The sequence below is a fragment of the Tachypleus tridentatus genome, chromosome 7, assembly GCF_004210375.1.
Source record: "Tachypleus tridentatus isolate NWPU-2018 chromosome 7, ASM421037v1, whole genome shotgun sequence".
NCBI lineage: Eukaryota > Metazoa > Arthropoda > Merostomata > Xiphosura > Limulidae > Tachypleus > Tachypleus tridentatus.
This window is the reverse complement of record NC_134831.1, coordinates 8943817-8960840: the sequence shown is the minus strand read 5'-3', so window position 1 is coordinate 8960840 and position 17024 is coordinate 8943817. Positions and strand designations below refer to the sequence as shown.

At 32.9% G+C, this 17024-nt stretch overlaps 1 protein-coding gene across 1 annotated transcript in view; it reads left to right on the top strand.

Moving 5' to 3' along the window:
- The window catches only part of LOC143255063 (protein turtle homolog A-like), a 117582-nt gene extending 115490 nt beyond the window's left edge, over positions 1 to 2092 (top strand). The window contains exons 13-14 of the mRNA XM_076510112.1: positions 1048 to 1251; positions 1755 to 2092. Coding sequence (XP_076366227.1) covers positions 1048 to 1251; positions 1755 to 1805 — 255 coding nt within the window. The 3' untranslated portion in view covers positions 1806 to 2092. The remainder of the gene's footprint in view (positions 1 to 1047; positions 1252 to 1754) is intronic.
- Positions 2093 to 17024: the final 14932 nt, after the last annotated feature.

Genomic DNA, 17024 nt, shown 5'->3' with positions numbered 1-17024 from the left:
AATAGTTTTGTTCTTATTCATAACAAAGTTAATGGTATCTTTAAAAGACTCAGTTTATTTCAGTGTCATAGATTCAAAACTTGCATTAGCTTATATAGTACTCCACGTAAGAGGATTGAAGCCTTCAACTTCTGTCACGTCTTAGATTTTACATAGATAATGTATCCCGGATTTACATAACCTATCTATTTTGACAAATATCTCGAACTTTCCATACTATTTACATTTGTTTCATAAAACATTTTTAACGACATCATTAGAATGTCTGATGTGATATACGCCTCGTAGATACTGCACATCCATCATCTCTTTGATGTTCTTATTAATTCGGAAGCGAATACTGTTTAACATTAATATATATTTTGTATATCGCTGACTAGTTCATAGGTTTAGTGTACAATATATACATATATATTTCTGTGTAATAGATAGAAAGTAACACCGTAGAACAGTACAGTTTCGTATTTTACTCACAAAAACGTTATTTATATTTTATTTTATACTATAATTGTGATTTATATTCTTTGTGCAGAAGTAATTGTTTTTTCACTTGATTTTCAACTTGAAAATTAATCCTCTTTATGAGCTCAGACTTGACGTTAGTTTTATCAACGCTGTTGTTTACGTGCCGAATAATGTGAGATATGATACACTTCAAACATATGTTTCTGTTTCAAGTACAATAAAGATGCGAAGTCTTAACTGAAGTTTTGACAAAGACATAAAAGAAATTACTGATATATTAAAATACGTTTTTCTGAAGTTCAAAGACGTTTCTCCTTCTTTTTGAAATACATTTTTGAACTTTAATTGTTTACAAAGTACAGTTTTTGTAGGTTGTGAACTCTGATTATGAATTATTTAATTTCTTGAGCTACTTGGTAACTTTAAACACGAACACTTGCTTGTAAATATGGAGAGAAGAAAAGTTTGTTTTGTTTTAAATTATTAATTGTATATCATCTGTACGGTTATTCATACGCATTAAAGAAGTTTTTACGGCATTCACGATAAACAAAGTAAGATTAATCAATCATTTCACTTTAGCGACAGCAGGGAGTCACACATGCTGAATTATCTCTACCCAAAATTCCAACTGCACAACAGGGTAAACGTCAAGATTCTCCTAAAGAGCATGCGCAGATTGATATTTTTAAACAAGTGCAACCGCATGCGATACAAGTTGAACATGAAGACGAAGAAAGTCATGTAACAGCAGAGACCCCTTTAATGGAAACCTTTAGTTCCAAGGTATGTTGAACATAAATCTTGTACTACAGCAGTAGGAAATGAACGTTAGAGGTTTCCTGGCACATAGCCTGATTTAATGTTTTATGTGCACGATACGATAAATAGAAGAAAAAAAAACTTTGTTTGGCTTCAACAATTCATTATTTTTAGTGTTGCAAGTCTTGAACACAGATAACTTCAACTTGTGTTAGTTCAGCGTTTTAATGTTATATTTTATTGGAAGCTCATGATACGACTTGTTCCACCAAACGAGACATTGTTTTATTTTTAGTTTAAGAAGAAAAGTAGAATAAGCTGTAGAAGATCGTACATTACAGTTGGAAGACACACTGTGGATGAATTTATATAGTTCCTTATTTTTGAAATTTATGATAGATTAATGTCACCCTCACAATGGGTATATCATAGTGCATGTTTATAGGTGTTTGTATATCTAGAGATATACAAATCTTGGACTTTCATATGAGATACGGAGTATTAATTTTGTTTTTCATTATTTCTAGCCAAGAAGAGCCACGTTTGGTGAACGGAATGCCACATCCACCTCAGTTTGAAATAATAATAAATAGAGAGACATGTTTGTCTTTACTACACAAGTTTGTTTTGTTTTTAAATGAAACTTTTTTTTTGTTTTTCACGTGTCACGATGGCACGGTCACAAAATGACGTCACATGAATTTCGGTTGCAGCGGATGAGGTGTTATTCTGGACAATAAGAATAATCATTCAGTAATTTCAGTTCCTTGAAACATAAAAATATGATATAGTAATAATAACTAAATTACAGTTGTACAATGTAAATACAATAAAAAGCAAAGACTTAAATACTAGTAAGCTTGGCACTGATATGTTATGTATGTTATTTTAAATAAAAGCTTCTGAAAACGTTAAGCACTTCATCATTTATTCTGATATAATGAACATATTTGTGTTGATACAAAGATTATTTTAATTACGGTAGTGCTTAATAGTAGGGACGACAAGATTTACAAATGATGCTCGCTCTGCAAAATTGTTGAATACCTGAGCGAAACATTGATCATTCAATGTATTCAACGCATGTATACTATTAATACGCAAAAAAGGTCGTTAACATTTCCGGTATAACTACAAAAACTTTCTAAAACAGCAACTTTTTTATCTACTACTTACTTGTTCCCGTCAGCTGGGCTAGCGCATAGACGGCTAGGACTATCTCTTAAAGATTTTTACAGTTTATTTCACTGGTCTAAGGATATCCGCATTTGATATTCCAATTCAAATATATTTATGTAAAGATATAATGTAGATAGTGAACACATCAAGCACTTACTGAAATATCTTTTCAAGCCAACTGATGGAGCTCTATATTGATAGATAAAATATAAAATAATTATCCTTACTTAGGTTTACAGATAAATGTATTAAGCTGCCAAACAAGAAACTAAATTTAATAAATTTGTGGTTATGGGCTCAATTCTTGATCGTTACATTACCTACCTCTTTTTAAAACTTACAATTTTTTTATATTCTTGTTTTTATTTTTTGCTTAATCTTTCTTTGGTTATTATTACAAAGCTTACTACTTCACTGATTACGGCCCGGCATGGCCAGGTGGGTTAAGGCGTGGGACTCATAATCTGAGGATCGCGGGTTCTCATCCCCGTCGCACCAAACATGCTTGCCCTTTCAGTCGTGGGGGCGTTATAATGTGACGGTCAATCCCACTATTCGTTGGTAAAAGAGTAGCCCAAGAGTTGGCGGTGGGTGGGTGGTGATGACTAGCTGCCTTTTCTGTAGTCTTACATTGCCAAATTAGGGACGGCTAGCACAGATAGCCCTTGAGTAGCTTTGTGCGAAATTAAAAAAAAATAAAAAAAACTTCACTGATTCTCACTCTAATAAAAGTAATAGAGGTTTCTTTGCTGTTTATTTATTTGAATCAGTGGAAGACTTCTAAAAGTAAAACCTTTTGTTCTTCACTATAAAAATATATATAGGAAGGAAACTGTGTCGAGAAAGCAGTAACTTCGTCGCTTTAAAAGCAAGTTCCTTCGATTAATAGCCCTAATTTAATTTGGAAAACTTTTCAGTATAGAAATTTAAATATCTTTTTAATGGCTACGATAAATTTAAATGAAATAGAATGTTGTCAACATATTCTTAAGCACCTTTGATGAACACCATTAATACAGTGCAAAGGTTTTTAAGAATATTTCATCAAGGAAACTTTGTCTAATGTGTGGCAGGTGCTCTGTAATGCTCGGAGCTTTTTCTGTATTTGGAAAACTGTTTAATACTACTTTTAGTCATATATGTAACATAAGTTTTATATCAGTTTTGATCAAGTTGAAATGGATCACGACGATCGAAAAGAATAAATTTAGAATGAACTGTGCCACAGATAATATTTTTGATATTTTTTTGTCCTACTGTTATGGTTCCTACTATTTTTTACACGGTAAAATCCAAGTAATATGTTTTATCTATAAATACTATACGACCATGATGAAAGTTAACATTTTAGTTAAAGGACAAATAGGAATTACTAAGAAAAATCTATTCCTTTAATCGTGTTATTGTAAAAGAAAGAGTTTGTAACACGCTAGTCGATTGGTGGTCAGAATCCCAATCGGTGGATTGGGAGATCTAAACTATTCGCTAAGCAAACATGCTTGCTCTCTCAGCGGTGGGGCGTCATAAAGTGACGGTTAATCCTACTATTCGTTAGTAGAAGATTAGTCCGAGAGTTGGCATTAGGTGAGATGACTAGTTTCTTTGCGTAGTCTACTAAATTTGGGACGGAGAGCGCAGAGAACCCTAGTACAACTTTGCATGAAAATCAAAAGAAACAAGCAAACTGTCAGCGGTTTGGTTGTCTTGTGTGCGTGACCCTCTTGGGTATTTAAAATTCAACATACCCAATTACCCACAAAGAAGAAGCGGTGGGAATATGACGTCAAACATGTTATTTGTTCGTAACGAGTCGGAAATTACAATAGATGAAACTGACTTGCTTTCTTTTCTCACACATCATTTTAAAATTAGGGACCGTTAAAAAATAACATCAATAATAATGCATATTTCAATACCATTATAAGTTGTAAAGTATATTTATACGACAAACATTTCTTGTTGTTTGTACTCTACTAGAACAAGGACCAACAAGTAACGAAATATATATTTTATTTCTCTCTGATAATTGTATCTTGTTTCTCGATCTTTATATTGTTTATCGAATATTTTTTCGAATCTTACAAATAAGTTTTTTAAATATAAACTGACATAACTTAAATAAATGAATTATCATTTAAAAGTAACATAAGTGAACATTGGCACAGCCTGAAACGAAAGTTCGTACATTTGTAAAATTCTTTCATTATAAAGTTTTGTGCAAGTTGTTCCGTCTTCTAATTTAGAGAATTAAATAAATAGCATAAATTATTCGGTATGTAAGTAGCTATCACTTAATTATTGTTACAAGATCTTTGAATATTTTTAGTTTTGTGTGTGCTTTTTACAGAATATAAATTTAGTTACTATGAGATGTTTTAACTCAGAACTGTATCAATTAAACACACTTGTTTATTTGATAAAAACATACAGTACGAAAAATTATTCATTTGCTAATCAAGGATTGCTTAGGATGTAGCAACATGTGTTAAGACAAAATAACAAAGACAAGGAAGACACGAGTATGTTACGTAATATTCCTAGCATGGCCTGATTATTAGAGCGCCTAGTTCATAATTTATTTATTGTGCAAGCATTATAAATTGACAATCAATTCCACTATTTGTTGGTAAACAAAAAATAGTCCAATAATTAGTCTTTTAGTTTGTGGCACCTGGCTGTCTCATTTTTTTTTTTTTTTTGTAAACTGCAAAATTAGAGCTAGCTAGTGTAGATTAGTGTGAAATTCAACAATCAAGAATTCAAGTATGTTCGCGTATTATTTAATAAGCAAATGAATACTGAAATAAATACAGCTATAACAGACAAAATCATCCTAAATGTTGCACATGCGTATTCATTCACATTTGATGTGTAGTCGCTTTGAACAACTGTATATTTTATTTTATTTGTATCTTAAGGAATGACCATAGATGTTGAAGACATGAAAGAACTGAACTCATGAGGTAAAACAAACGTTCGGTTTATCATTTTCGAGTTTTTGTTTATTCTGGTACATGCGACTCACGGTTTAACAAAAATATATATTTTTATATGTAGCTGGCGGTGACTAAAATTGCATTGTGTTCATTTTATTCTTTTGGTTGCTTCAAACTTCAGCCAGTTATTTTCCGATTAGGAAGCCAGAAGAGTTCACTAGAGGGCTGCGGATGACAACTATGATAAGATATAAAATGTAACCCCCCAGGAGAAAACACGACAAAATAAGTTTTAGAGCAAAATGCGAATTAAATTTTTATTCGGTTGCTTGTTGTTAAGGGCAAAGCTACCCAATAGGCTATTCGTTCTGTGCTCACTATAGGTGACGAAACCCGGTTTTTAGGGTTGCAAGCTACAAGCTTTCACATCTACCTCTTACAGCAAGTACGCGCCTTTCTTTACATGAACTAACTGTGTAAGTAATTATTTTGAAGAATTTTGAACCTACTGAGTATTGGAGTATTTCCTGTGTATTTCAAATAGTACTTGCACACGTACTTGTTCAATCTAGAGTGAAAGTGGATAGGTTTAAATTAAAAGACATTAAACGTAAGTCAAAGAGTGTATAGTAACGTTAAAGGATATAAGTTTCATATTAGTGTTATAATTAAAATAATTATTTGAAAACAGAAATAGGAATGATAATTATGTCGTGATGACATTCATTTTTGTTTGTTTGTTTTGTTTTTGAATTTCGCACAAAGCTACTCGAGGGCTATCTGTGCTAGCCGTCCCTAATTTTGCAGTGTAAGACTAGAGGGAAGGCAGCTAGTCATCACCACCCACCGCCAACTCTTGGGCTACTCTTTTACCAACGAATAGGGGATTGACCATCACATTATAACGCCCCCACGGCTAAAAGGGGCGAGCATGTTTGGCGCGACGGGGATGCGAACTCGCGACCCTCAGATTACGAGTCGAACGCCTTAACCCACCTGGTCATGCCAGGCCTATCATATTCATCCATTTAAGGTTTTTATACAGGGAGATGGCACTGAAGAAAACACTTATTTAAAAAAAATTAATAACAGAATAGCTACATTAGGACTTTCTGAGAATTACTCGAATATGACTCGAGACGTTGTGCAGCTTCTTTGAGATTTTTCTACAAGTGAATTCAAAGAAAATTTGCTGTTCCAAGCCTTTAAAAGATCCAGTTTTCTGTGGTCAGTATTCCATTACAATTTCTGTGGTCGACGTCAGGATGTCCAAGAATTATCTCAGAACTGTCGGTTATTTTATGGCACTTCCATAGCGGCTACTCTTACTGATCTGCAATATTAAAGACGAGACTCTTTCGTGTGAACAAAAATGTCACCTTTTAAACTGCAACACGATGATTGGGTGTAAGTATTTTATGACACTTTCTGACATTTCAATTTGTTTTTGCTATCGCTAATACACACATTTTCTCATTTGTAGCTCATCTCTGAGGCTGAAGACTTGGAAGTTTAAAATTCGGCGCTCAATCCCTACACGAACGTGGTAGTTCAGTTTATAGTTTTAAAGTGTATAAATGCTGAAACTCCGGGCTTCGATTCTTTTGATGATAACAGTTGACACAGTGTGATGAATAATGAATTAATGACAAGGTTTAAAAGAATTTGTTAATAGAAAGGAACAAACCAGAACAAACAATACAACAAAATATTTCCACTCTTATAAATTTTTCTATTTGCCATTTTCGTTTTAAATGTTCAGTAATTGCTAATTACAACATTAAATAGAGACGAACTCATTGTGAATTTCTGCTATGTGTAAGAATTAATTATGTAGTTTTAATCTGTTATAGTTTAAATATTTGCTTATGTTATAAGTGATGATCAAAGAGAAGTAGATTAAAAGTAAAATACCTTACAGTTAAACAGAAATGCGTGGCTTATCTATGAGGAAGCATTATGTAAGCCATTAAAACTTTAATACGTTTGTATAAAAGCGGAATATGAAAGTTCCGAACACCAGATTTTATGGACCAGACCTGGTTAGTGCTGCTCTGTGACATTCATATTACAAATCAAATAATGTTGCATTCGGTTTCTTGAACATCAATAACAACCTCAGTTAGTTTTAATGATTTAGTCTAATAAGACAGATGAAGATAAACAAAAACGAACAATATAAAACATTTTACAAAGATTATATAAACAACACACATCTATTTTAATCACGTAGTGACGTCATGATTTATTTTTCTATTTTTTATTAACTCTTTCATAGGGATAAAATACCAAGAACACTAAAAATGTTAGTTTATATTAAGTAATGCGAAACGAAAAGAAACAAGAAACGAAATTCATTGAACATTGTAGTTATCCCAATGAACCAATCAAAATCTGAGGTGATCGCAATGTTTTTGGAATGTGCCATTCTTTCATGAAAATATTTTCACAAAAGTTAGTAACTAAGTTACTAAGTACGTTATCTAGAAGTTAACAATTTCAACTGAGGAACCAACAAAAATAGTTCCATAGATGAAATGGATAGTTACCTAGACGTAAGAGCATTGAAACACATAATTGAAGCATTTATATGTGTACTAAGTATGTTACAATGTACAATAGAGGGTTAAACTATGAGTCAGTTATAAAGAGATGTATTGTTTGTACCTTACAATGCGAAAAAAAGATCCATTATAAGTCGTTCCCATTGTGCATATGGTGGATGACAGGATGAAGCTGATTGGCAGGATAATGCTGATTGATAGGATGATGGTGATTGACAGGATGATGCTAATTGGCTATCTTTATTCTAGTTTAGCACTCCAAAATCAGAGACAGCTCTTCGCGTTTGCTTAACGTTGAGCGAATATCTGTAACAGTTAAATAGACATATATCCATTTTCCAGTTAAGTACATCTCTCTATTTTCAGTGAATGGTAATTAACTGAGTCACAACAAAATATATGAAAGATAATTTCCTGCATTAATGCAGGATGCAACTTCTAGATCACGAAATATATCTATAAGCTCTTACTCTTCTAATTAAAATTTATGTGGTCGACGCCATGAAGTCTAAGAATCATCTCAGAACTGTCGGCTCTTTTATGGCTCTTCCGTAGCGGCTACTCTTACTGATCGGGATAACAAAACGGAACATTTGATCAAATCTGCAGTGTTGCCACAGCTGTTCCAAACTATTGTTACGTTATTGATTATATCTGTACAGTCACACGTTACATTACAATCCGTAGCTATATGTGTGCTTTTGATTACTAAAGTAAACACTCAAAAAACGTGGTAAAAGTGTCATTTTTTCTTCCTGAAACCGTGGTGAATAAAGTGCGGGCACTAAACAAAATTCCATCAGAAGATATTAATCTAACCAAGGATTGTTGACAACCGTATATTATTTGTTAATAATCTCTATAACCAGCGACGACTTAGTGGCAGATGGAAAATCTCAAACAGTGGTTTAAGAGGTTGTTTGTGTGCCTGCAATTTCTTCTGGTAAATGAAGTTATAATTAAGCTTCACATAAAGATTTAGTTTTAATTAATTTTAAAATAATATTCCGAACTAAAATGTCTTATAGCTGTTATACACCAATATAAGTGTTCAAGTCTACTAAAGCTCGGCATGGCCAGCTAATTAAGGCACTCGACTCATAATTTAAGGGGGCCGGGTTCGAAACCTCGTTACACTAAACAAGTTAGCCCTTTCAGCCGTGAAGGAGTTATAAAGTGACGTTCAATCCTATTTTTAGTTGGTAAAAGAGTAGTCTTGCACTGCTAAACTAGGAACGGCTTGCGCAGATAAATGTCGTGTAGCTTTGCGCGAAATTGAAAACAAACAAAAGTTTGTTAGTTTTTATTTTGAATTTCGCGCAAAGCTACTCGAGGGCTATCTGCGCTAGCCGTCCCTAATTTAGCAGTGTAAGACTAGAGGGAAAGCAGCTAGTCATCACCATCTACCGCCAACTCTTGGGCTATGGGCTACTCTTTTACCAACGAATAGTGGGATTGACCGTCACATTATAACGCCCCCACGGCTGAAAGGGCGAGCGTGTTTGGCGCGACGGGGATGCGAACCCGCGACCCTCAGATTAAGAGTCGCACGCCTTAACACGCTTGGCTATGCCGGACCCCACACAAACAAAAGTCTGTTAGAAGTTTGTTTTATCGTATATATTTCTTGCATTAAATTTAAAATACTTAAATGGAATAGAGTAGTGTAATACAAAGATTCGAACATCTTGTAAAAAGAATATTTATTTAACATTCTTGGAAGTGAGTCAACCATGGCTGTGAATCAACCTTATCAGAAGAAATGTACGAGTTATGCTACTGTTACTGTATACTCAGGAACAGATATTTGCTGAAATCTGGGACATTACCACAGATTGTGCTGGATTCTCATTATTCTTATGTTCCTCATAGTATCGAGTTTTATAATAAATAAATAGTTTAAGTGAATTGAAGAGAACACCTGAAATATTTTATAAAGTAACATTTGAGAACACGTTTTTTTTTTAATTTGGTTTAACAATTTACTGTGGTATATCTTTGTTTATAATATAATTGTACAGCTATAGATCTAGCTATAAGTTTCAGTCTATAAGACAATATAATAAATACTCTAAATGGCTTTAGTTTACACAAGGCGGCCATTATAACTGAAAATCTATTGGTTAGTGTTTAAAAAATATATTCATGCTATGTAAGAAATAACAATGTAATTGGAATACGATATATTTTAGGAAGACGACCCACGCACATCCAGAAACTGGCTTCTGATGTACGTTTTTGCTAAGTTGTGATAATAAAATCGTTCAAATTTATATTTGACCTCGGTTTCTTTTATAACTTGTTCGTTTTATTATTTCTGAAATTCGTCCAAGCTAGTGAGTCAAATCATCAGATTTATTTGCTCTACTTCCATTCGCTCTCCTGGGAAATCGTGATAGCAATGAAGTAGGGATGTGGTCGCATAGAAGACATTTAGTTTTCTGAACTTACTGAGTATGTGAAATACAACCTTAGTTTTTCTTTTCAACTTTCACGAATTTTATATTGATCAACATCTTATACACATCTTATAGACTTAGTTATAAACAGTATGGTTATGTATTCATCTCTAGAAGACTGACAAATCTTCAGAATGTATAAAACTTGACACCATATCTGCATATCTGCTCTATCATGTGCCATAGAGGCTCTTTGCGGAGTACCACGACTAATTTGGGTAGATGTAATTTTCAGACATAGCAGTGGATAAAACGTTGTTTGTATTATTAAATTTCGTTAACAACAAATCTTATGAAGTGAACAAGCTTAGGCTGCTGAAGTGTAGGGTTTATTTATTTTACTTAAGTCGTTTATGAATCAGATTTAGGCTAAGGATCATTAATTCGTTACGTATGACGTATTGGACAAACACATCGCAAGTGTGTAATGGGCATGCGTTTTTGTATAATTTTGAGATTCTTTAACGTTGTGCCTAGAAACATAAATAATTAGAGATAAATAAATACGCAACCAGGTATTGATAAAATTTTGTGCTGAATGAAACAAAGTAACTGATATAACACGCATCAGAAAATCGTAGTGATTACAAATTTATCTCTCTCAAGGTATGTTATTAGCTTTTTGTATAATAACAGTGATTAATTTTTCAATATAAAATCTTAAATTGAGTAACAGCGTATTTTAATAAATATTCTATTTCTACTTACAAACACATTTTTACAAAGGAAACTACTTGATTTTCTTAAAAATCTGTTAAAACAGAAATAGCTCGTATTTTGATTTTGTTTACCTGATTTTGTTATCTTTAGAATATTCACGCAAAATATACTTAACGAATATCTCTTCCAGTCGTTTCTAGTATTAATATACTCTTCAAAACAAGAAACGCAAAAAGGATATTTTTGTTATTTTAAAGAGAAATATATGTACTAACGTTACAAGCTCAGAGTATGTGATGTTACACGTGTTAAGGCACTGATTGTCAGACCAAAATGACAATAAAAGTTGTGCATTTTGAAAACGGAGGAAAACATCGGATTTTTCGCCAAAACGCATGCGTGTCCAATAAATTTGTTTGAGAGATCTGCATGTTCTGCCAGTGCAACATGTGCAAAATCCCTATAAAAGTGACGGGTTCTCGATTTCCATAGCTCAGTGTTAAACCACCGACACTCAATACAGTTACGCCAAGACTGACTGAAGCACAACACAACAACTCCATTGGTCGCTTGGAAGCAGGGGAATCTCGATCAGATGTTGCCAGAGCTGTGAATGTCTACCAAAGCACCATCACAAGGCTATGGAATCGTCACCAACAACATGGATCAACTCGTGACCGTCCACGATCTGGCAGACCTCGTGTGACCACGCCCGCACAAGATCGCTACATCCGGTTACGTCACCTTCGGGATAGGACCACCACTGCAACGTCTACTGCCTCAACCATACCAGGGCTGCGTAGGATTTCCGATCAGACCGTACGCAACCGTCTACGAGATTCTTAGGCCCCATGTGCAACCCATCATGGTGAACGTCAACGACGTTTTTCAACATGACAACGCCCGTCCTCACACAGCCCGACTCACCACTGTCTTCTTGAGACACCACAACATCAACGTTCTTCCCTGGTCCTCCAGATCTCCAGATTTAAACCCCATCGAACATCTTTGGGATGAGTTGGACTGACGTCTGCGACGGCGACAACCTCAACCGCACACTCTACCTCAGCTTGCAGCAGCTTTGCAGGCTGAGTGGACAGCCATTCCACAGGATGTGATTCGTCATCTCATCGCTTCCATGGGCAGGAGATGTCAAGCAGTTATTGATGCTCACGGGGGACATACTCGTTATTGACGTTGAGTGACGTTAAACGTCACCTAGTGAGCGTGGACTTCGCCTTTGCAGACTTTGAATGTTCAGCAGTGAATGTGTAAAGTTTCACACATGTCATACAGAACTACCCGGAATAAACTTGTTAACAATTTGTCTCATATTTTGCCTTTTGCGTTTCTTTTTTTGAAGAGTATATTTGTAATGTTTTCGTCACCCACGGCCTTATATATCATTGTATTCTAGATGGAGAGAGTGCCACTTATTGTTCTGAGACTGAGGTAGTGCAAATAGAAACTTTTGATAGTTTGCGTTACATTTGGTCAAATTATCATTTTCCAAATCAAGGTACTGATTCATATAAAGATAGGAGAATACTAAATATCAAATATATTATAAGCCACTTCTGTACTGTTCACGCTTGTATCAGAAACCACAATTTGATTATATCTTCAAACAGTATTTAAATTAAATACTCATATATTTCTTTTCAATGACATATTAATGTGAGGTTAGAGGTTTCACGGGTTATTTAGAACAGTCATCGTTAATATAGTACTGTTAATCAGAGTGGGCGCAACAGAAGCAGTCCCATTTTAATCGAGTAGCTAGGAATGGTTACAACTAAAATACTTGTTCAAAGACATATTGTGGCTCAAACCTTGGATTAACTGGATTAAAAAGCAGAAGAAATTTAGGACCAATGTCAACATCGTATACTTTAGCTTTAATACAGAGATACTGGAAACATGTAAAAATTTCAAGACAGTAAAACCGTCGCACACATTTCTGTGTGGCTCAAGGTATAGTTCTAAACATTCCTGTTAATTACATAATTGCATTTGAACGAACCTGTTAGACCGCTGTCAACGCGGTATGTAGACCACTAACAGTTTTTTCGAGAGACAGATGTTGTAAACATAGGCTAAATATGTTATAATCACAACAGTGAGTCTCACTACACAGTTCAAAGTTGTTGTGACAGCAGTATGTGCTGGCTAGATGGCTACCTTCTCTCTGGCCTGTTGTTCTTTAACCCTAATGACAACTTACTTTGCGGTTTAGCATTATTGCACATAAGTTGAGTTCAGTTTGAAAATTTCTAAACATTAATTAATTCTAAACAGTAATTAATAAAAATTACTAAACACATTATTAAACATGATTTGAAAGAAGAGTCCTGAGCCAATTAGCTCTTTCAATGTCTGATTAATTTTGTACAAAATCATGTACAGCAACAAGTGTAAATTATTTGATTTCAGCTGAAACTCTCTGATCACTCTATAAACAATACATTTTAAAGGTAAAACTTACGCAGATGTCTACACTTATTTTAATTGAGTATTTGTCTATAGAGTGCATTATTCAGTAAACATGAATAATTCGGATGTTGTTTCATAATTATAAATGAGTATTTCTAGTATTATATAATAAATATTTTAACATATAGTTTCTAACTTCTAGTCTCTAAAATATTATTTTTGTTTGTAAATTTATATTTGTTTCGCTCAGCCAACGTGAGTAGTCTATAAATCAGATGAATACTACACGAACTCTATATTATATCAGATGAATACTACACGAATTATATATTAAGTAAATACTGTTATCGATTTGTAAGAGCATCTTATATTAACAACTACTTCCAGTCAAAGTATGCTAGATATTTAGAATGAAACCCAAAATTAACATAGTTATTTATATAAATAATTAAAAATAATTTTCTTAAGTTTTACTTATAAGAATTAGAATGCAGAGTTTCATTAACAATGACTTGGCCTTAATTGCAATGACAATTCATAAAGTTTGTCAAGGTTAAGCGATTTAGGAAAGCTGTAAATACGTATTTTACGCCAGTAATAAAAGATAAATCACGAAAGTAATGATATACTAATTACATCACCAATATTATTAACGAAAGTAACAATAAATATGTAATATAATATAATCGCTGAGATATATGCACAAATAACCCCAACACTCGCTTGAGTTTCGCATGCTTTATGTTTCCTACAGTATGAATTTAATACCCTACTGACTCTTGTGGCTTCAGTTATTATCACTATATTGCAGTATCAGTTTAATATTCCACTGAGTTATGTGTTATACTAGGTCTCTAATATCATGTTACTGACAGATAAACAGTTTATTACACACAAACAAGTGTAAATTATTTGACTTTAGCTGAAACTCTCTGATCACTCAATACACAACACATTTTAAACGTAAAACTTACACAGATGTCTCCAATTCTTTTAATAGTCGAATTAACCAATTACCTTGTTAATGTTGGTTAGAATAATGTATTTAATGTTCTTTTGGTTTGTGTATTTCAGTATTATGTAGTCATGTACTGAGTTATGCTGTGTATCTAATGTTCTATTTATTTGCGTGTTTCAGTATTATGTAGTCTTGTACTAAGTTATGCTATGTATCTAATGTTCTTTTGATTTGTGTATTTCAGTATTATGTAGTCATGTACTGAGTTATGCTGTGTATCTAATGTTCTATTTATTTGCGTGTTTAAGTATTATGTAGTCTTGTACTAAGTTATGCTATGTATCTAATGTTCTTTTGATTTGTGTATTTCAGTATTATGTAGTCAAGTACTGAGTTATGCTCTACATCTAATGTTCTATTCATTTGTGTTTCAGTATTATGTGGTCTTGTACTAAGTTATGCTGTGTATCTAATGTTCTATTGATTTGTGTATTTCAGTATTATGTAGTATTGTAATGAGTTATGCTATGTATCTAATATTTTACTGAGTATGTATTACATCTTACATCAGGTATCTAATGTTCTACTGAGTTATGTGTTAAACTATGGAAAAAATTATATTAAGTTGTATGTTATACTAGGTATATAATGTTTTACTGAGTTATGCATTACACGAATATTCTATTTGAGGATTTACTTTCGTCTCCGATGTAAGTGAAGGATATCAGTTTATACGGTCACTCTGTTTATATCTTACATTAGTATACAATTTATACTTATTTTGAATTGATAAAAAGCAGTATCATTTTTATGTATTCTTAAAAATAACAGTTAAGACCTGGTTGTACTGCTTCTATACTTACATACGTTTTTAACACTGGTCACTTGTTCGTAGTCTGAAGTAGTTTAATAAATATCGCATATGTTTTTGTTGTTTTCTGGTCTTTTGGAAGCAAATCTAACCTCTAAGCACAATAATTATTGGCTAAGCTTCACTCAGTTTATGTTGGGAAATCCAGTCACTGTTTGGTTTATGTGAGGAATTTCTAAAGTAAGACAAAAACATCCAAAATAAATTATTAGACTAAAAAGGAGTCGTATATCAGTCAACAGGATATCTTGTACGACTAAGCTTACCTTTGTGGAAAAAATAAATGATGTATTTTAAACTGCTCTAGGGTAGTTGGTCGACAGCAATAACTTCATCGAACTTGGTCGAGACATTCATGTAACGGCTGTAGTACGATAAATCTGAAACCTCTGTTATTGTTTTCAGTATTACTTTTAGCAGTAACGTCAATACAATTCTACCTTTAGGACAGCTTTAATGTTTCAAACAACGATTTTTTGTACACTACTAAACATAAAAGCTTGCTACAATGTTTTTTAATATTACCCAGTGGTTCCGCTCTTTGGAATGTTTTAAGAACGTTTCTTGTACTAATACATTTTAAAGTTTTACCATACAGCTTTACATTTGAAGTACAGAAATATTACTAGTCTGCTATGCAATACATATAAAACTTTTGTTTCGGTAATACCTTTCACTTACTTGGAAGTGTAACCAGTAATGAATTACTTTAATTAATTAAAGGTAGCAAAAACGAAACTGCGTGAAATAACATATTCAACGCATTGCTCTTTAATATAAGCCTCCATAAACGTACAAAATTAAGATTAGTTTACTGTTTATATATGTATTGTTTTAATAACTTCAATATATATAAGAATAAATAAGGAGTGTAGATATAGTAATAAGATTTTGTAAGTCGACGACAAAAAGTTTAACCAAATTCGTTTGAAAGTTCGACTGGAAACCCATATTTATGTAATTTCATAATTTAAAAATTTATTAAAAATAAATACGTGTAATATAATTTAAAACTGGGAATTCTGTGATTTTAATTTAAATACTTCTAATAATGATTAATACAGTTTAGAAGCGAATAGAATATAAATAGTTAAATATAAATTTTGAAGAAGTTGTATGGTACAAATCTATTATATTTAGACTGCCAAAATTTTATAGAATTATAGAAAATTTCGTAAAGTAGGTTTAAAAAGTACATCATTTTTAAAATCTGTACAAAAATATCAATTTAAGTTACTTAGAAATGTTTTATTTTTTACGTTTTTCACAATTTTACTACAACAAAGAAAGTTACAATAGTTAAATAATAAACGTTTAGCTCCTCTGTAATACACAAAGCAGTAAATGTTTATTTTATCATCAATACATAAAGCGATATAGGTTTACTCAGGCTTATTGCTTCGTGTATACTTTCTTTTGCTGTGTAGTTAAAACATTGGAGTGATCTTTATATTTTGATTTATGTAAGAAAAGTAATTACAAAGATTAAATAATTTTAGTTTCTAGCCTTATATTTAATATTTTTTGTAATTAAAACACGACAAGAATTGCTCCATAGGTTACTCAAAAGGTTTAGCGAACAACGTTTCGCTCTTCTATGTAAAAAATATTTTCTCAACCCAAACGAGCCGTTTTTGTATATACATAACAGGTCATAGTGGTGATAAGCAAAAGTGTGGTTCAATTCAATACGTCTGGTTTCAGTTTCTTCGCTCATTTAAATAGTTCTTAAATTCA